Source organism: Bos indicus, chromosome 4 (genome assembly GCF_029378745.1).
Source record: "Bos indicus isolate NIAB-ARS_2022 breed Sahiwal x Tharparkar chromosome 4, NIAB-ARS_B.indTharparkar_mat_pri_1.0, whole genome shotgun sequence".
NCBI classification, from domain to species: domain Eukaryota; kingdom Metazoa; phylum Chordata; class Mammalia; order Artiodactyla; family Bovidae; genus Bos; species Bos indicus.
Window position 1 is genome coordinate 91,140,353 of NC_091763.1, and position 21,670 is coordinate 91,162,022.

At 37.4% G+C, this 21,670-nt stretch overlaps 1 protein-coding gene across 1 annotated transcript in view; it reads right to left on the reverse strand.

Moving 5' to 3' along the window:
• GRM8 (glutamate metabotropic receptor 8) overlaps positions 1-21,670 on the reverse strand; it is an 850,055-nt gene that overhangs the window by 115,795 nt on the left and 712,590 nt on the right. The window contains exon 9 of the mRNA XM_019959027.2: positions 176-1,111. Coding sequence (XP_019814586.1) covers positions 176-1,111 — 936 coding nt within the window. The remainder of the gene's footprint in view (positions 1-175; positions 1,112-21,670) is intronic.

Here is a 21,670-nt window from a genome sequence, read left to right on the forward strand (position 1 = left end):
TGTTTTTCATGGAAAATCAGCTTCAGTCTACAAATATTCAGAGCAAAGCGACCTTACATATATATAACACACCAGGATTCTTGGAAGAATATAAGTGAGCCAATGAGAAAGAAGGGGAAACATCCTAAAGGAAGAAATTAAATCCAGGAAAACGATTGGCAAATGCATTTCTTACCTTTTCTGCTGACTGGGCTGTACCAAAAAAGATGGGGATAAAAGCTAACCAAATGATGCAGGTGGTATACATGGTAAATCCAATGGGTTTGGCTTCATTGAAAGTCTCTGGAACTCCTCTTGTTTTAATGGCATAGACAGTACAAGTAACCATCAAGAGAATACTGTAGCCCAGTGAACAAATGAGCGAGAGATCAGAGATGTCGCACTTGAGCACTCCCCTGGCGTTCTCCGGATCTAGAGTCCTCTGTTCTCCATAGTCTATGATGATGTGTGGTGGGTCCACAACAAACCAGACACACACTCCCAGGAGCTGGATGGAGATCAGGCTGAAGGTGATCACCAGCTGGGATGCAGGACTGATAAACTTAGGTGCTGTGACAGATTTCTTCCCCTGCTCAAATATTCGGTGGATTCGGTTTGTTTTGGTCAGGAGCGCTGCATAGCTGAAACACATGCCGAGTCCTAGGAAGATCCGCCGGAAGGAGCAGATGATGGTATCTGGTGCTGCAATCATCAAAAAGGTGATTGAATAACAGAGAAAAATCCCCGTGAGGAGCACGTAACTAAGTTCGCGGCCCGAAGCCCTCACGATAGGCGTGTCGTTATAGCGGACAAAGGTCACGATCACAAAGGTGGTGGCGATGATTCCCAAGATGGCAACGAACACAGGCACCACCGCCCAGGGAGAATGCCACTCGAGTTTGATGATGGGGATTAGCTGGCAGCCTGTGCGGTTGACGTTGGGTCTCTGATCCAAAGGGCAGAGTTCACAGGACAGCTCATCTACCTGGTAGTTGTAACCTTCACAGCGCTCGCAGTGCCAGCAGCAAGGGACTCCTTTCACTGTCTTCTTCCTCTCACCGGGCTTACAGGGCAGGCTGCAGACCGACGCCGGGTGAGTGTGCTCTCTATTGGCCCACTGCATGTCTTCCACCTGTGGGTATAAAATATTAATGAGCCTTCCATTTTCCCCCCATTTATAATATCCTAATCCTAGCCACAGGTTTGTAATAAATCACTGAATGCTGACAGGACAGTTTACCATAATAAGAGCCCAGAGTTTCTTTCCCTGACTTTATGAAAGTATTAAAGGATTGGGGCCAATAAATCATTCACATCATCAACTTGATGAGTGTCATTACTTTCCATTTACCTCCTTGATTTTGACCAATCTGACATTTGGAGAAAGATGCATTGATCTAAACAGCTTTAAAATGGAAAAAAAAAAAAAAAGAAAGAAAAGTCCTATGGAAAGAAACCTGTTAGAGCTAAACTCAGATATAAATGCCCTGAAATACTGGCTAGGATATAAATACACATATAAACAATGAATCAAGTCTTTCTACCATATTTGGGGAAATTCAAATCTCACTGTGTCAATTTTGAAAGGAAATGGCAAAACTAGCTACTTTAATCTCTGACACTCCTCATGTGTCCATAGTGACAACTATATGAATGGTTTTGCCTCTGTTTAACATTCAGATTCACTTATGCCCCTCAGCCTTGCATTTTCACATTGGGGAAAAGACCATGCTGAGTGAGACAGCTTGATGATGATGTTTCCATTGAACAAAAGTAGGCGTAAAGCAATGAAATTGATACAAATGAGTGAGATCCCCTAGTAGGATTTCTGTGTCAAGGCCTTAGGGTTCCATCTCACTCTTTTGAATTAGACCATAGAATACCTCTATTAAAACCAAAGTGTTATTTTAAAGGAATTTTGCCAGTCATTGACCCCTTACCTTAAATTGCTTTACTAAAGGTTCTGGACCCAATTCCAATGTGGGGGACAGGGCAAAAGGGGTTTCCTAAACCACAAAGAAATTCTGGAGTACTAGCTGTTTCTCCTATAAGTCAAATCAATTCTGACATCATCTACCTGGAAATAGCATCAAATCTCACAAATGCTATAGGAAAAAAAACAGAAATTATAGATCAACAATTTACTATGACAAGCAGCTTCTATATAAAAGGTAAGCTCTATGAACAGAGTGATTTTGCTCATTGATGTGGACAAACAATGATGGACACTCAATTCATCCTCAAATATTTATTGAATTTGTGAGGAAGGAAGAATGTGAGGGGTACCCCTGAGGTAGAAGGAGCCAACTTGAAAGTGCTGAGATCTGGAAATAAAGGATTGCTCAAAGAGGCACAGAGATAAGAGCTGAAGGAATGTTTAAAACAAAACAAAATGAAAAAGTATTTTTCCAAGACCAGCTCTATAACAAGTTAAAGGAAAAATCACCATATCCTGTGATAGCCTGGCTCCAAGATGCCCCCCAATAACTTTACCTCCTGGAATCATGCACTCATGGAGTTCTCTCCCACTTTAAATGGGCTGATTTGTGTAAACAATAATATATTCCAGAAATGATGGCATGTGGTTTCTGAGGTTAGGTCATCAGTGACATTTTGGCCTGTATCTTTTTCTCTCTTGGATTGCTCACTTCAGGGAAATAATTAAACTATCATGAGAGTTCTCCGGCAGCCCCATGGAAAGGAACTGAGGCCTCCCGCCAACAACCAGCACCGACTTGCCATGCATGTGAGGGTGTCACCCAGAAAGTGAATTGTCTGGCCCCAGGCAAGCCTTCGGATGACTGCAGCTCCAGCTGACACCTTGACCACAAACTCATGAGAGACCCTGAGCCAGAAAAACCCAGCTAAGCTGCTTCTGAATTTCCAATCTACAGGAACTGTGTGAGCTAGTAAATGTTTTCTTGTCTTAAGCTGCTAAACATGGAATTATTGTACAGCAATGGAAAACTAATGCAACTCAAGTTAAGCTTTCTTACCCATTCTGTGAATTCCACCAGTATAGCAGTCTATTGAGAATCTACTGAGAAAGTAGTAACAACTAACTATCTTTTACCAAAATATGCCCCCCAAGTTGTTTACTGTCAGCAGCATTCTATCATCACTCTTAAGACTGCCTCCCCTTTGGGAACTATGTGACTGAGATTGTTTTCATAAACGTATCTACTGCTTAAGGATGCTTTCCTTTCTTGAATGTGGTGTGAATAGTGGAGGGCAGAGAAGAATAGCCTCTAAGCTCAACATTTGCAGAGGGCCACCAAACCCACCTCAGGTGAAGTGGAGAATTCATGCATGTTTTATTTCAAATATCCTCCCTTGAGAAAGTAAATGGTACTTCATGTGTCCTAAGGGCACTCAAGATTATTAGTTTTACCTTGTCTGTTCACCACAAAGGAAAAGCAATCTATCATAACCCTGTTAATTTTCTATTAGCTTTTAATGATTTAGAAAAGTTATTTTATTTATGCATAAGATTCCATTAGGCAAGAAAAAAGTTAAATTGAAAGTGGCTTCTCTCAAAAATATTGAGAAAAATGAAATGCTCCACTGAGTGGCTAAAATATTGATTTTATACCCTAATGGACTCTTATAAGATAATAAAATATGTTTTGTGAAGGTTATGTTTCAAAGCTAATTACTGTAAAATCAAAATTGCATTTTGTTTGGGGCTTCTATAGATTTATAATATTACTGTTGAAGAAAATGACACTAAAAAAAAATTCTCAGACACATTAAACTTCAAATTTGGTAGAGACCTTAAAGGTCAACTTGTCTAACCACATGTTCAATTCTTTAATTCACAAAGCACTTTATTTTCTAGAAGGAAATGACTTATTAACAAAGAAATATACTCAATCAGATAGGCCTCATTACAGAAGATAAATATTCATCATTATAAGCTAAGCATTACATTTTTCTTGATCAATTTTTTGAATACTCAACTAGTGAAAAAATGTTTTCATAAATAAAAATTAAAGTTATAAGACAATGAAAATACCACATCTTTTAAAAACTGTAAATTTTCTTTAAGTAAAAAACAATGTAGTCATGAAATATGTATGACATTTCGTGATATAATGGAGAAAACTATGTATGATTCAGTAAACATGTTAAAAATACATGACTGCATTTCATCAAGGAATCTATTATGTATAACTAGATATGCAGATGACACCACCCTTATGGCAGAAAGTGAAAAGGAACTAAAAAGCCTCTTCATGAAGGTGAAAGTGGAGAGTGAAAAAGTTGGCTTAAAGCTCAACATTCAGAAAACAAAGATCATGGCATCCGGTTCCATCACTTCATGGGAAATAGATGGGGAAACAGTGGAAACAGTATCAGAGTTTATTTTGGGGGGCTCCAAAATCACTGCAGATGGTGACTGCAGCCATGAAATTAAAAGACGCTTACTCCTTGGAAGAAAAGTTATGACCAACCTGGATAGCATATTCAAAAGCAGAGACATTACTTTGCCAGCAAAGGTCCGTCTGGTCAAGGCTATGGTTTTTCCTGTGGTCATAAATGGATGTGAGAGTTGGACTGTGAAGAAAGCTGAGCGCCGAAGAATTGATGCTTTTGAACTGTGATGTTGGAGAAGACTCTTGAGAGTCCCTTGGACTGCAAGGAGATCCAACCAGTCCCTTCTGAAGGAGATCAGCCCTGGGATTTCTTTGGAAGGAATGATGCTACAGCTGAAACTCCAGTAGTTTGGCCACCTCATGCGAAGATTTGACTCATTGGAAAAGACTCTGATGCTGGGAGGGATTGAGGGCAAGAGGAGAAGGGGATGACAGAGGATGAGATGGCTGGATGGCATGACTGACTCGATGGACCTGAGTCTGAGTGAACTCCAGGAGTTGGTGCCTGGCATGCTGCGACTCATGGGGTCGCGAAGAGTCAGACACGACTGAGCAACTGAACTGAACTGAACTGAACTGTACTGTGTTTTGATACCATAGTTGAAGTCTGGGAACCAACTAATATCCACCCCAAAGAGGAAGCAGTAGCAAACACTTGAGTCAGGTACTTGTAAATACATTAGTGTTTGAGACAAAATTTATTTTAGATATGATACCAAATTAAAAATAATACTAATTGAGATTGGTAGTATTAATAGAAATTAAACTTGTTATTTTTCACAACTATACTATAAAACACAAAGATCATTCAGCCCTCTTGCTTTTCTATATTAACAAATTATAGCATCTTTCATAATGAGTAAAAATATTTTAAAACAGGTCTTCCTCTCCTTTGGTATTATTCTGGTATTAGGATATTTGTGTCTAAAACATGTGTTCTAACAAACGGATGATAGTTATATTGATAGACCTTCCAGAGATAAAACCATAGCCCATTCCTGTCTTGACAATGTTCACCAACAGTGATAGATTCTGTAGGCCCCAATCCAGTTCATTTTATAGAATATGAGCTATCAACCAGCTTCTGCTGTCAAATTCTGTTATTAATGCAGACAAAGGCACCAATAACCACAAAACCAAAATTTTCTGAGTGTGCCTACATTTTTTAATCTTTAATCTTCCCAAACATAAATTAAAGACATTATTTTTTATAAAATAATTTTCTCCTGTGTAGTTCTAATAACTCCTGATAAAAGGGCTACAAAAATATTTCCCAATTAAAGGCCCTACTGTAATTAATCATTTTCAGTATGCACTACAAAATTCTCACTCAATTTAATACCTCTATTACAGGGTTTTTTCCCCACATATTAAGTTGTATCTTCAACATTATGATTATTATACATGTGGGAAAATTTTAAATATAACACAAAGATAATTGATATCTAGTCATACCATTCTTAATTAGCTCTTTTTATCTTGCTCTATAAATAAGCATAGTATTAATAATTATTTTGATGACTACTTTGCCACTCCAGTATTCAAAAACCCAATTCTTCATCTGACTTATATAACAGCATAATGCAATCATTTCTAGTGAAACTGGACATTTTCTCAAAGGTTTACTTGTTAATTTCCACATAATCAATAGGTTTAACAAGTGTATTTAATTAGGATGAGTATTTAAAATCAGTATTTAAAATGCCAGAATTTGGTTACATATTTTGTGAAGCATATGGTTTTGCTAATGCAACTCAAAATAAAGTTTATCAATATATTACTTTATACATTCATATTTATAAATGTTTATATATAAATATATATTGCTTCCTTAATATCCATCCTTTCTTTTGGGTAATGCAATGCTTTCTACTTCTATTCAAAGTGGTAAGTAGGTTTAGTGTCCTTTGCAAATCTAGTATGTATGTATGATCCCTAGATTGAAGTCACAGTTTTGTGTGATGTTACAGGTCTACATAACCTCTAAAAATGTAAACACTCCTCCTATTTAAAAAGACAATTTTAAATTAATTAAAATTTTACTTACAATAGCATTAAAAATAAAATACTTAGGAATAAACTTAACTAGTAAAGTGTAATATTTTTAACTTAAAGCTACAAAATATCATTTTAAGAAAGTTAAAGAAATAAATAAAAAGCAATCTGAAGTTCATGGATCAGAAGACTGAACATTGCCAAGATGGAAATACTCACAAAACTAATCAACAGATTTGACATAATCTCTATTAAAATCTCTTCTGACTTCTTTGAAGAAATTGATTAACTGATCCTAAAATTCATAGGGGAATATAAGGGACCAAGAATAGACAAAATGATCTTAAAAGAGTGAAGTTGGGGAATTTACACTTCTTGATTTTAAAACTTCCTATAAATCTACAGTAATCAAGCAGCATGATACTGGCACAAAGAAAGACTAATCAATGAAAGAAAATTGAGAGTTCAGAAATAATCTATTACATATAAGGTCAATTGATTTTTTTACAAAGCTGACAAGAAAATTCAATGGAGAAAAAATAGTCTTTTCAACAATGGTTCTGGCACAAGACATGTCACCAAAAGAATAAGCAACAAAGTTAAAATAAATAAATCAGACTTCATCAATCTTAAATACTTTCATAATTCAACAGATACTATTAGGAGAGTGAAAAAACAACCCACAGAGTGGGCAAAAATATTTCTAACTCATATATCTGATAAAGAACTCATATCAGAATATATATTTTAAAACTCTTAGAATTAAACTGTTAAAAAAGCATGCAATCCAATTAAAAAATAAGTAAAAGAAATGAAGAGACATTTCTCAAAAAAACAGATATGTTTGGTTAATAAGCACAGGAAAAGATGTTTAACATCATTAGTCATCAGAAAAATGCAAAACAGAACCATAATACCCACTAGGATGGTCATAATAAAAAAGACAGACAGAATCAAGTTTTATTGAAGATATGGAGAAATTAAAACTCTTTATATTATTGGTGGCAATGTAAAATGGTACAGCTATTTTGGACAGCAGTTCGGCACTTCCTTGAAAAGTTAAACATAGAATTGCCATATGACCTAGCAATTCCACTCCTAAATTATTTCAGTCTAAGAAAACTGGAGACATATGCTCACGCAAAAATTTATACATGAATTTCATAACAGCATTAGTCATTATAGCAAAAAAGCAGAAAAAATCCAATTCCATTAAAGAAATGTGCTTTATCTACTCAATCAAATATTAAAAATAAATAAAAAGAAACAAAGTAATAATATATGCTATGAAATAAATGAACCTTCAAAATATGCTAAGTGAAAGAAATCAGACAAAAAGACCAGTGTGTAATTTTAATTTATATGTACTGTCCAGAATAAGCAAAGGCATATACAGCCAGTAGATTTTTGACTGCCAGGAGTTAAGGAGAGAACGGAATAGAGAGGATTTCTTGGGAAGTGATGAAAATAGTCTAAAATTAGTGGCAATGGATAACATGACTCTGTGACTATACTAAAAACCACTGAATTATGTATGTTAAAAAGGGCAAACTTTATGGTATTTGAATTATCTCAATAAAGCTGTTACTTTTTAAATATGCAAACTATGTTGATACAGTCAGGAAGAACTAACATTCAGTACTTCATTTGCTGTATAAAAAACCATATTGCATACCCACTCTGTTTTGAGACACAAGACTCAACGTGAGAATTCAACAGTGACCAAGACGTGGTCCCTGGCCTCCGAGTCAGTGCAGGTGGGGAAAGAGATAAGCAGAGAGCCAGTCGCAGCTCAGTGTTAGACTCCCTGCGAAAGAAAAGCAGGGAGGCAGTGGTGTTGCTAGCAGAGGATTCAGCAGGGGCACTCAGCCTGGGTTTTGGGGATGTGTGGACAGCAGCCTGAAGGCTGTATAGGAGATAAACCACCAGGAACAGGAATCCCAAGAAGGCATCAAGCCAAAAAAAAAAAAAAAGATTAAACTTCAGCGGTGAGAAGCCATAACAAACTGGAGAAACTAAAGATAAAACAAATAGCAAAAATACAGATTAAAACACTGGTTGGAGTGGCAAGAGGCAGGCTAAGGAAAAGAGGAAACGCAAGATCATTTTAAAAGAAACTTACAAGCCGCTGAGACGAGTTTGGATGTTATGCTGAAAGTGATAGTTGGGATCCTCTGAAGGGACAGAGAAAAAGAAATGCAAAGAGGAAAAAAGGTTGTCTGAGGAAACCTTAATAATAGCTATGAAAAGAAGAGAAGCGAAAGGCAAAGGGGAAAAGGAAAGATATACCCATCTGAATGCAGGGTTCCAAAGAATAGAAAGGAGAGATTCGAAAGCTTTCCTTGGTGATCAATGTAAAGAAATAGAAGAAAACAATAGAATGAGAAAGACTAGAGATCTCTTCAAGAAAATCAGAGATACCAAGGGAACATTTCATGCAAAGATGGACACAATAAATGACAGAAATGGTAGGGACCTAACAGAAGCAGAAGATATTAAAGAGGTGGCAAGAATACAACAGAAGAACTGTACAAAAAAGAGCTTCACGATCCAGATAATCACGATGGTGTGATCACTCACCTAGAGCCAGACATCCTGGAATGAGAAGTCAAGTGGGCCTTAGAAAGCATCACTACGAACAAAGCTAGCGGAGGTGATGGAATTCCACTTGAGCTATTTCAAATCCTAAAAGATGATGCTGTGAAAGTGCTGCACTGAATATGTCAGCAAATTTGGAAAACTCAGCAGTGGCCACAGGGCTAGAAAAGGTCAGTTTTCATTTCAGTCCCAAAGAAAGGCAATGCCAAAGAATGCTCAAAGTACTGCACAATAGCACTCATCTCACACGTTAGCAAACTACTGCTCAAAATTCTCCAAGCAAGGGTTTAACAGTACATGAACCAAGAACTTCTAGATGTTCAAGCTAGATTTAGAAAAGGCAGAGGAACCAGAGATCAAATTGCCAACATCCGTTGGGTGATCGTAAAAGCAAGAGAGTTCCAGAAAAACATCTACTTCTGCTTTATTGACTATGCCAAAGCTTTTGACTGTGTGGATCAAAACAAATGGTGGAAAATTCTTCAAGACATGGGAATACCAGACCCACCTGACCTGTTTCCTGAGAAATCTGTATGCTGGTCAAGAAGCAACAGTTAAAACTGGACATGAAACAACAGACTGGTTCCAAATCAAGAAAGGAGTATGTCAAGGCTGTGTATTGTCACCCTACTTAATTTACACTGAGAGATTTTTTTGGGGGGTTCCAAAATCACGCAGATGGTGACTGCAGCCACGAAATTAAAAGATGCTTGCTTCTTGGAAGAAAAGTTATGACCAACCTAAGCAGCTTATTAAAAAGCAGAGACATGACTTTGCTAACAAAAGTCCATCTAGTCAAAGCTACGGTTTTTCCAGTAGTCATGTATAGATGTGAGATTTGGACTACAGAGAAAGCTGAGTGCCAAAGAATTGATGCTTTTGAACTGTGGTGTTGGAGAAGACTCTTGAGAGTCCCTTGGACTGCAAGGAGATCCAGCCAGTCCATCTTAAAGGAAATCAGTCCTGAATATTCATTGGAAGGACTGATGCTGAAGTTGAAACTCCAATACTTTGGCCACCTTATGTGAAGAACTGATTCGTCTGAAAAGACCCTGATGCTGGGAAAGATTGAAGGCGGGAGGAGAAGGGGATGACAGAGGATGAAATGATAGGATGGCATCATCGCCTCAATGGACAAGAGTTTGAGTAACCTCTGGGAGTTGGTGATAGACAGGAGGCTTGACCTGTTGCAGTCCATGGGGTCACAAAGAGTCGGACACGACTGAGCAACTGAACTGAAGGGGCAAAGATGATGAGCTTTATTGCATAGAAGGATCACTGTGCAGTATAGAGAGAAGATGGAAAAAATCCAAGGCTAGATACGGTCAATCACCTGTCAAGCTGAGGCTTTTGCTAAATTCCAGCTGCAAGTGATGACAAGAGGAATCCAAAGAGCAGCAATGAGCAGGAAGGACTTTGTAGGCAGCACCAGGTTTCTCAGACTATCCTCATGGCCCAAGAGCATGATTAAAGAATTTTAACCAAATGTGTGATCTCATATAAAATAAAATATGCATTTTATACATATATATGCTGCTGCTAAGTCGCTTCAGTCGTGTCCAACTCTGCGACCCCATAGACGGCAGCCCACCAGGCTTCCCCATCCCTGGGATTCTCCAGGCAAGAACACTGGAGTGGGTTGCCATTTCCTTCTCCAATGCATGAAAGTGAAAAGTGAAAAATGAAAGCAAAGTCGCTTGGTCGTTCCCGACTCTTAGCGACTCCATGGACTGCAGCCTACCAGGCTCCTCCGTCCATGGATTCTCCAGGCAAGAGTACTGGAGTGGGGTGCCATTGCCTTCTCCGATACATATATATACATATACATATATATACATACATATATATCAGTGTGGTGACAGATCAGGAGAAAGGATGATACAAGCAAGAATAAGAATTAAGGGAATAATGTCATAATTCTAGGCAAGACAAGAGCCTATGAACTGTTGGAATCAGTAATTATGAAGAAAATGGGATAGGTTTAAGATATAGTGGGAAAAAAAATAGAAATAAGAGTGGCAAGAAGGAAACAGAAAAACCAAACAATGGCATCCGGCCTTGTGTTTGAGAGTCATCCTTAGCATTTCACTTACTTCAGCCTTACTTCTGATCAACCGCCAACTGCATGGCCAGGCATGATCTCATCCCTGCCTAACTCCCAGGTAATTACGTACCAACCCTCCTTACTCTCCTATTGTACATCACACAACACCTTGTAATCTTCTTCAATGGCGCTTTTACAGTAGGCAATTCTGCATTTGTTTTTCTTTTTACTTCAATAAATGGTTTTATAAATTTTACATTATGTTCCTTAGAATCACTTAAAGGCTTTACTCAAACTATATCTCACTGGAAAGCAGTTCTTAGAGACTACAGTTTAACAGGCCTGGGAAAGAAACTCAACTTGGCATTTTTAAAAGAAGCCCTTCTTCTTTCAGTGATTCTGTCATGTAATTAGTGAACCACACTTTGCTAAGCACCAAGTTAAATTTATTTTTCTCAGGAGAGGAAGAGTCTATTCTGTTTTTCCACCATTGTGATCCAAAGCCTAACACGGTGACTAACCTCCAGTGAACATTCATAAATATTTGCTGAATGAATGAAGGAGGACTGGAAGAACAAGTGAACAGGTGATGGTGTCCTTTACCCAAAGTCCCAGGGAGGCTTCCAAGCCAGGAAGCTCAGGAATCAGCTGAACACATCAGCTGTGCTCATGAGTCAGGTTTGCCTGAGGCAAAGATTTCCAAGGCACAGTCATATGCAAGGCGGTTGAGACCATGAATATGTATTAGCAAATTCTCACCCACAGAAACAATGGAATGTGTGAAAGGAAGATGGCACAAACGGAGGCATGGAAAGAGCAAAATGTAAAGAGCAGACTCCGTAAGATTAGTAGAAGAGGATGGAAAAACATGGCCAGATGGAAACTAGGGAAGAATCCAGTCCAAGGTCCAAGAAACCCAACAGATTATTTTCAGAAATGAGGAAGTGCTCAGTGGCGCCCAAAGACAGATTTCGTGAGCATACAATTTGAAAATTGAGAGTCCTTGGTTACCTTCATGACAAAAAAAAAAAAAAATTAACTTTTCTGTGAAATCTCAAAAGACCTTATACCACTCAGGTGGGTATACTCCGTCCCTGGATTTCATTATATACCATTATGTATTTTATTATAACTCTTTCACATTATATTGGGACTATCTGTTCACTTGTTCATTTCCCCACCAGACAGAGAGCAGAGAATCTCAAGGACAGATATTTTTACTTCCCATTATCTGAATTAAGACCTAGGATTCAGTAGGAATTCAATATTTGGAAAAAAAAAAGACATAAATTGATTAATAATTGGAATGTGTGGTAAACACATCTATTACTACTCCAAATATATAATGACTCTCTATTTGGGGTTTTAAGTAGGATGGTAACAAACTTACTCTTCCTAAATCTGTGCCTCTTATTGTTTCATCCGTACCTTCAGAGAAACCAATTTGGGGGACACTCTGTACTCTGATCTTATAGGGATGCACCTTAGAGGGATGTTGGAAAGATCTAACAAGCTGATATCTATGAAAATGGTTGGTGAACACAAAATGTAAAGGGCAGTCTGAAACTTTTCATATGCCTTGGTTTAGGACTGAGGAAGCATTGGAAAGAAGGTAACCACTCTCCACCTATTAGTAAACATAGCTGTTCTGTTAAAAAAAACTATGTCAGTTGCAACAGACCAAACCACAGTCTTTGGATTTCATCCAGATCTGCTATTTCGTGCTTTTATTTTCCCATAATCTCGGCTCTTAATGTCAGTTCCTGGTAATTGCCACAGGAGATGCCCCTTGACTCACCCCAGCTTTGTGCAGAGAAAAGCACCTAGGCCGGTGCCTCCTGCCCTTGACTCTGAAGATGAAGAGGGTGGCATCTGCCAGGGAGGATGTTGGGATGAGTGTTGTGGAACGACTGTTTTGGAGGACCAGTAAGGAAGTCACACCTACAATACTTTCATTGAATGGGATGCACTAACCCTATGATAGCGTTTCACCCCAACATACTACATATGCAAATATCTAGGGAGCATGGGGTATTTGCAGCCACAGTACTGAAACTGGGTAATCTTTTCCCTTAATTTTAAGTTTATGATAAAAATCATAATTTGAATGCTATGAAGAGTAGTCATTTTAACTCTAAAGACATTGTTATAACTTGTATTATTATGTTTATGTTTATGATTATATTGTAAACAACCAAATTTTTTTTTTTTTTATATAAACGCTTTCTATTTAAGGACTTCCCTGATAGCTCAGTTGGTAAAAAAAATCCACCTGAAGTGGAGGAGACACTGGTTTGATTCCTGGGTCAGGAAGATCCCCTGGAGTAGGGATAGGCTACCCACTCCAGTATTCTTGGGCTTCACTTGTAGCTCAGCTGGTAAAGAATCTGCCTGCAATGTGGGAGACCTGAGTTTGAGCCCTGGGTTGGGAAGATCCCCTGGAGAGGGAAAGGCTACCCACTCCAGTATTCTGGCCTGGAGAATTCCATGGACTGTAGTCCATGGGGTTGCAAAGAGTTGGACACGACTGGGTGGTCACGTATGGATGTAAGAGTTGGACTGTAAAGAAAGCTGAGTGTCAAAAAATTGATGCTTTTGAACTGTGGTATTAGAGAAGACTCTTGAGAGTACCCTGGACTGCAAGGAGATCCAACCAATCCATCCTAAAGGAGATCAGGCCTAGGTGTTCATTGGAAGGACTGATGTTGAAGCTGAAACTCCAATACTTTGGCCACCTGATGCGAAGAACTGACTCATTGGAAAATACCCTTATGGTGGGAAAGATTGAGGACAGGAGGAGAAGGGGACAACAGAGGATGAGATGGTTGGATGGCTTCACCAACTCAATGGACATGGGTTTGGGTGGACTCCTGGAGTTGGTGATGGAAAGGGAGGACTGGCGTGCCACGGTTCATGGAGTTGCAAAGAGTCGGACATGACTGAGTGACTGAACTGAACTGAACTGAGTGACTTTCACTTTTTCATTTGAATGTTTACTATAAAATTACTATTTCAATCACTAAGGATGATTTGACATGCTAGATCTTTTCTGAATATAATTTAAAAGCTTTCATATTTTTAATTTGAAATCTTAAAATATGATATAAAGACCATATATAAATAGCTACATTATAGACATCGTGCCTGTATTTTATGATGACTAAACTCAGTTAAGCAGATCCTTCATTGCTAATAAGTAAATAATAAGAGAATCAGCCTGGGGTAATATTCCCTATGAGCAATATTTTTGACTCAGGATATTCCTTTAAATTATTCACATTTCTTATTTTTCCTACACTAAGTTGATTTATAAATGCATGAAAAACTAAAACAATTCTTTATAAAGCATTTTGAGATATTTTGAACAATGTAATAGATGTTCAGTGCAAAACACTTGTCTATTTCAATCTTAGCCCATATCACTCAAAGTATATTTAACTCAATCTGTGGAAATTTATAGGAAGTGAATGCTTTCAGAATGTGAGAAGCTAGACAATGAGGTTTAGAATGAATTATTTCCAGGGGAAAGCTACTTTATATTGCTAAGCAAACAGAACATAAAAAGTGATAATGATGATAATAGCTAACATTTATTGAGGGTATACTATGTGTCAGAATTGTCCTAAGTACAGAACAGTAAATGCTTACAACAGCAACCCATTTGGTTTAAGGGATCACAGAACAGTAGGTGACTTGCCTCACATCACATAGTTACTAAATGGTGGAGGGGGTATGACGTCATACACCCAATCATAGCACTTTATTGTCTGTACCTGATGGCTCCCCAGGGCAGTGCATGACATGATAGATGGTGGAAAAAAATTAAAACTGACTGAAGATCCAGAGTAGAGAGATGAGGAGATACTGGAGCAGGCATAACACATTTGACGTAAAAGTCCAGATAAAAGGGATGTGTCCCCAGATAGGAGAGGCCCTAGACAAGAGCAGAAGAGTGAATGAGATCAGGGCAAATCAGTTTATTGGGGATGGAAAGAATAGAAAGAAGAATCAAAAGAATCTGGTGATAATTTGCCTAAAGGATTTTTTCACACCAGATCCAATATAAAAACCTTAGATAAAATTAAAAAACATTTGCTTCATAGTTTGAGTACACTCCATCCTAGGGGTTCCTTCACCCTCAAAGTTATTACAGTGAAACCCTGTCTCCAACTAACATTCTTCTAGCTATTACATTCCATTTAAGAACATCATAAAGGAAACTGTATCAATTGAGCATGCTTTATTCACAGTAATCCTGAATGGCACTCCTCCTGCCTGAAAGGCGTTTATAAATTAATCCCAAATGAATACATGCAAAGTAAGATACTTTATTTGAAATAAAAAGAGAAGACACCCAGTTTAAAAAAATCTCACTTCTATACTGAATTTCTAGGGACTGCAGACTTTACACTACCCACATAGAGACAGGCGGGAAACTGCTAAATACCAGCAAAAAAGGCTGCTGCAGCCAGGAAGGAATAGAGTTATCACAACAGAGACATGTCATAAAAATAAATGACTTTGGGAAAAATGGTGAGAACCTGATGTGGCTTTTTAGCCCCAAACCTAGAGGCTAAAGACTTCCTACCGATTGCAGAATAGAAAGATTGGGAGAGATTAAGAAAAGTTCCCTTGGATCAGCAGGAGCAAAGTGACCAGACAAAAAAGAACAGAGACAAATGAGAAATTGAATGATACAAGAGGAGACCACAGCCAGTAGCAAATATAACTCAGGAAGACACTCAAATATTTTCCAGAACTGTTTGTTTTTATGCTTCAGTTCATAGGATAAATGGTATTGAGACACAATGTTAAGACTGTTGCTTAGAATGTGCAACTTTGAACAAATGCAGATATAAAAACTGAATTGTCGGAAACTTACAGGGAAAAACCCACATGATATTGATGTGTTTATTCTGAAACAGAAGTGACAAATCTTATATGAGAACTAAGACAACAATATAAGAAAATGCGCTCTCTGATGTCAGAAGAGAAACATTTTTAATCAGCCATATCTAGCTAAGTGAAAGTGTGTTATGTCCGACTCTTTGCAACCCAATGGACTGTAGCTGTCCATGGAATTCTCCAAGCAAGAATACTGGAATGGGTATACATTCCTTTCTCCAGGGGATCTTCTAACCAGAATTTAAACACAGGCAGATTCTTAACCGTCTGAACCACCAGGGAAGTCTTATATAGCTAAGAATGTCCTTCAGTTATGAAGAATTTATTTATTTATTTATTTGAAAACATGAATTTCAATAGCAGTATAATCAACTAGGTAGGTACTAGGAATATAAAAATGAATGAAGCAAGGTTTGAACACACAAATATCTTAGAAATTTAGAAGGGACTTGAGTTCAATGCTAAAATTATGTGATCAAATATTTGGTGTTACTGAAGCTGGGTCATACCTGACTCAAAAAAAAAAAAAAAGACTAAAGATTTACTCTCTAGAAAAGCTAAAACTAGAGGCAGGACACCTGGCACATTTGGGATCAGGGTACCACAATGACATCAGTTGTGATAAGTAAAAATATAAATGCTGAATTGTGAATTTTTCCATTCTCTTACCCTGTCAGGCTCACAGAGTACCACCGGCCTCGCTTACACCCTCTAAGTAGAGGATTGAAGACTCATCTTTGGGAGACTTTTAGTTAGATCCATCAGCCTAGAAGAAAAGATCTAAGCACTGTGACGTGGGGTGACTTCCCAGGGACATACACTGTCATCAAACACATTCATGTGCAGAGAGCTATTGACCAGACTTTCCCTACACTCTTAGATAGGAGTGGAATCCAAGGGTCATGGGGCATGAAGACAATTTCTACTATGAACACTAGGTATTGCATTAAACAAATAGGGGGAAAAGGAAATTTCAGTACATAAAGGCTATACCTGGAGAGAAAAATATTAAAGGTTATTAATACCTTCAGAGAGCTTTTTAAATTGCCTCCATAAATAAGAATATTCTGTGGAAAAGGAACATACATAGAGAATGAAATAACTCATAAATTATAAATCTTTATAATAATATACTTAATTACATTAATTCTATTCATAATTATAATTCTAGATAACTGAATTAATTATAATTCTGAATTATAATTTCAGAAACAGAAATCAATAGAAGAACTGGAAGGTAAAGTTGAAGTAATATCCCAGAAAGTAGATTAAAGAGACATAGAAGGACTTCCCCGGTGGCGCAGTAGATGGGAGTCTGCCTGCCAATGCAGGGGACATGGATTCGATCCTTGGTCCAGGAGGATTCCACATGCCACAAGGCAACTGAGCCCCTGAGCCAAAACCACTGAAGCCTGCATGCCTAGAGCCTGTGCTCTGCAGCAAGAGAAGCCACCACACTGAGAAGCCCACTCACTGCAACGAAGAGCTGTTGTTCAGTTGCTAAGTCATGTCCAGCACTTTGCGACTGCGTGAACTGCAGCATACCATGCTTCCCTATCCTTCACTATCTCAGCCCCCCGCACAAAGCAATGGTGACGCACTGCAGCCAAAAATTAAAAAATTAATTAATTTTAAAAGAGACATAGAGAAGAAAATCAGGAGAAAATGAAAGGATCAGTCAAGGATTTAAATGATAATTCCAGAAAAAGAAAATGAAACATTGCAATTATTAAACCAAAAAATTTCCTAGAAGCAAAGAAAAAGATACTTCAGAATAAAAGGACCTACTGAGTGTCCAGTACAATAAATACAAATTATACACATATTAGGGTATATCCTGATGAGATTTCAGAATAAAGAAGACAAATTGGAGATCGTAAAAGATTCTGGTGCAAAAAAAAAAAAAAAAAATTACAAAGAATGACAATCAGAATACCCCAAGAGCCAGGGAACAATGAAACAGTGTCTTCAAATTCTAAACAATAATGATTTCCAACCTAGACTTTAGTAATCTGCAGTATAAGCATAATATTAAAATGAAGACACTTTTATAAACGCAAGTTCTCCAAAAAAATGTATCTTCAATTTTCAGACTTAGGAGGCTATCAGTTAATATGTTGTACCAAAGTAAAAGAATTAATGAAGGAAAACGGGAAACTGGATCATAGGTACAAAAGAAATTGAAAGAAAACCTCTGAATTATTGTAAAAGAGGACACTGGGATATAAGTTTTGCCTTTATTTAGAGATATAACAATCTAAATTGAAGAAGCTGGAGAACATCTCTAAGAATACAAATATAGTTAACCAGATGTCTTCTGTTGCAAAGTTTGGAAGTGAGTTGGCTTTAAGTATATAAAAAGCAAAACAAAACACTAAGCAACCAAACAGTTTTGCAAATGATGATTATTCAGTTCAGTTCAATTCAGTTCAGTTCAGTTCAATTCAGTCGCTCAGTCGTGTCCGACTCTGCAACCCCATGAATCGCAGCACGCCAGGCCTCCCTGTCCATCACCAACTCCCGGAGTTCACTCCGACCCACATCCATCGAGTCAGTGATGCCATCCAGCCATCTCATCATCTGTCGTTCCCTTCTCCTCCTGCCCCCAATCCCTCCCAGCATCAGAGTCTTTTCCAATGGGTCAACTCTTCACATGAGGTGGCCAAAGTACTGGAGTTTCAGCTTTAGCATCATTCCTTCCAAAGAAATCCCAGGGCTGATCTCCTTCAGAATGGACTGGTTGGATCTCCTTGCAGTCCAAGGGACTCTCAAGAGTCTTCTCCAACACCACCGTTCAAAAGCATCAATTCTTTGGCGCTCAGCCTTCTTCACAGTCCAACTCTCACATCCACACATGACCACGGGAAAAACCACAGTACATGAAAATGAAAGTTATGATATAATTATAGCGGAGGATGACAGGACAGGAAGTGTAAATGGCAGAGGAAGACAGATATAAAGGAGATAATTCCTCATATTCCATAGTGAGAAATTAATATAAACTGACTTAGCAGAAAAATAAGAAGTAGAAAGTAAGTATAAGGAAATTACTTAGAAATACAGATTAAAACACATTAAGAAATATGGAGTTGAATGTAGGTGCATTTGGTCATCTGAAAACAGATATATCACAGGCTGCCATTTTCAAATGAGCCTTGTGACACCAACAAACTTTTTATAAACACACAGACAAATAAATTTAGTAAACATTTTAAATAAGAACAAGTTGAAAAAACTTAACAAGTACAGTTATAAAGGAAGATGGATAAGAATCAGAGAAGTGCAAGAGAGCTAAGAATGAAATGCCCACTGATTCCACACAGAAAACATTCAAGGGAAGGCAAGAGTCTGCAAAAAATCATGTTCTTGTCTACAGATCAACCTGCAAAGCTTCTTAATCACTGGGGAAAAAATGCAGAGGTAGAAACAATAATAGAAAATAAGGCAGAAACAAGAAGAAGGAGACTTTGAGAAAAATTACAGACAAATAACATTTCTAGAGAAACCAAAACAATTGTTATGGAAAATACAATCAAAGGCATGAGGAAAGAAGGGCTTCCCAAGTAGCTCGGTGGTAAAGAATCCACCTGCCTTTGCAGATGTGGGTTCTATCACTAGGTCAGGAAAATCCTTTGGAGAAAGAAATGGCAACCCACTCCAGTATTCTTGCCTGGAAAATCCCATGGACAGAGGATCCTGGCAGGCTACAGTCCACGGCATCACAAAGAGTCAGACACAACTTAGTGAGTAAACAACAACAATGAGGAAAGAAAATATTTAACTACTATAGAGAAACCTACTGGATGGATTGATGTGCAAAATTAACGGAAGGGACTGATAAAACATAAGAATTTTTGATGGGAGGTAGAAGATTAAAGAAAAGTCCAATACAAATCAAGCAAGATTAAAAAAAAAATTTCGAACAGAAAATAAAAATGATAGTCTCAAACATTCCCACAACACAAATACAGAATAAAAGAAGCATAACATTTTAAAAAGAAGCCCTTATGATCACGTAATTAATAACCTGACAAGTTTTCTTTCACATTTGAGGACTAGAGGAAATTTTTCATAGATATGCCATCCCAGAGAAAATATAATACTTTAAAAAGACTTTACTGGAAAAAAAAATTGTTAGAGTTTATAATCTAATAAGCTAAAAAGTAAAGGAAACTTGGAAAGTCCAGAGAAGGAATCCTAATATTAAAGACATGGCCATGATCATTGAAATGTGAGAAATCTAACAAAATGGGAGTAAATTGGTTATAAAACTGGGGACAATTAACAAAAATAGTTTAAAGTGACATGTACTTAAAACAAAAAAACATAATCACAATAATCTGCACCCAAATCCCCCAGGTTTCAATGAAAAAATAATCTGCCATGTACTTTTATAGGTACAAAGTAAACAATGAGAAGAAAAAATGGTTAGACAAATGATAAATTGACAAATTCTAAACCTCAGAGAAAATGTATTTTGAAATGGGTCATAAAGAAATTCTTTAAAAAATTAAAATAAAACAAAACAACCTTGTCTAGACCATATTTTATGATGAAAATTTCTAGTAAAACTGGACATAAACTCATAAACATAAATGTAACCACTTAGAAATTAAACAGTAACTCTCTTCAAAATGTCGAGTCAAAACCACAATTACAGTCATTAAGAAATAGAAGATAATAACAGTGCTACATACAGCATTCTGTACTTAAAGCAAAAATTTGTATTCTTCAATGCTTTTATTATAATGCAAGAAATAATAAAAATAAATGAACTCAGTATTAAACTCTAAAAGCTAGCAAAAATAATAACATAAAACTAAGAAAACTAGAGGGGAAATTGATAAAAATATGCATTAAAGACTTAGAAGACAGGATAATGGTTAACTAAAAACAGCATCAAAGAACAGTTTTTATGGATCAGTCAATAAAATTTACATATAGCTGGCAACTCTTAATTGAAAAAAAAAGGGAAGAACTCAGATACACAGCCTTAATTCTGAGGTTATAGATATAACCAGAGATATAAAAATACAATGCAGCATATAATATAGTAGTATATTATTTTATAAATATAACCTGACTCTCAGACCTTGAAAATAGACTGTGAGAGCTGTATTCTTTAACTGGTGATTCCTTCCTCTTCTTTCTCTCTTGACCAGTCCTTTAGAAACAATGTTTTATGCCTTCTGCACCATGATCCCCATGCAAACTAGCTTTTGCAATGTGCTCGTCTTAAACATTATGCAAGAAAATTGCACACATTCAAATCCAATGACTTTGCAATCCAGCTGTTATTTGAAACCCTCCTGTCTTGATATCTTGAACCCTATCTGTATTGTTTTTCTCCTGTTGTCATAATGTTGGTTCTTTCTTCTTTGTCAGGATTAACTCTTTAGTCTTAATGCTTTCTAACTTCTCTATCAGACTTGCCATTCACTCCCTGGCTTCAAACATCATCAGTTCAGGTCAGTTCAGTTCCGTTGCGTCCAACTCTTTGCGACCCCATGGACTGCAGCACACCAGGCCTCCTTGTCCATCACCAACTCTCAGAGTTTACTCAAACTCATGTCCATTGAATCGGTGATGCCATCCAACCATTTCATCCTCTGTCATCCCCTTCTCCTCCCGTCTTCAATCTTTCCCAGCATCAGGGTCTTTTCAAATGAGTCAGCTCTTCACATCAAGTGGCCAAAGTATTGGAGTTTCAGCTTTAGCATCATTCCTTCCAAAGAACACCCAGGCATAGTCAATAAAGCAGACATAGATGTTT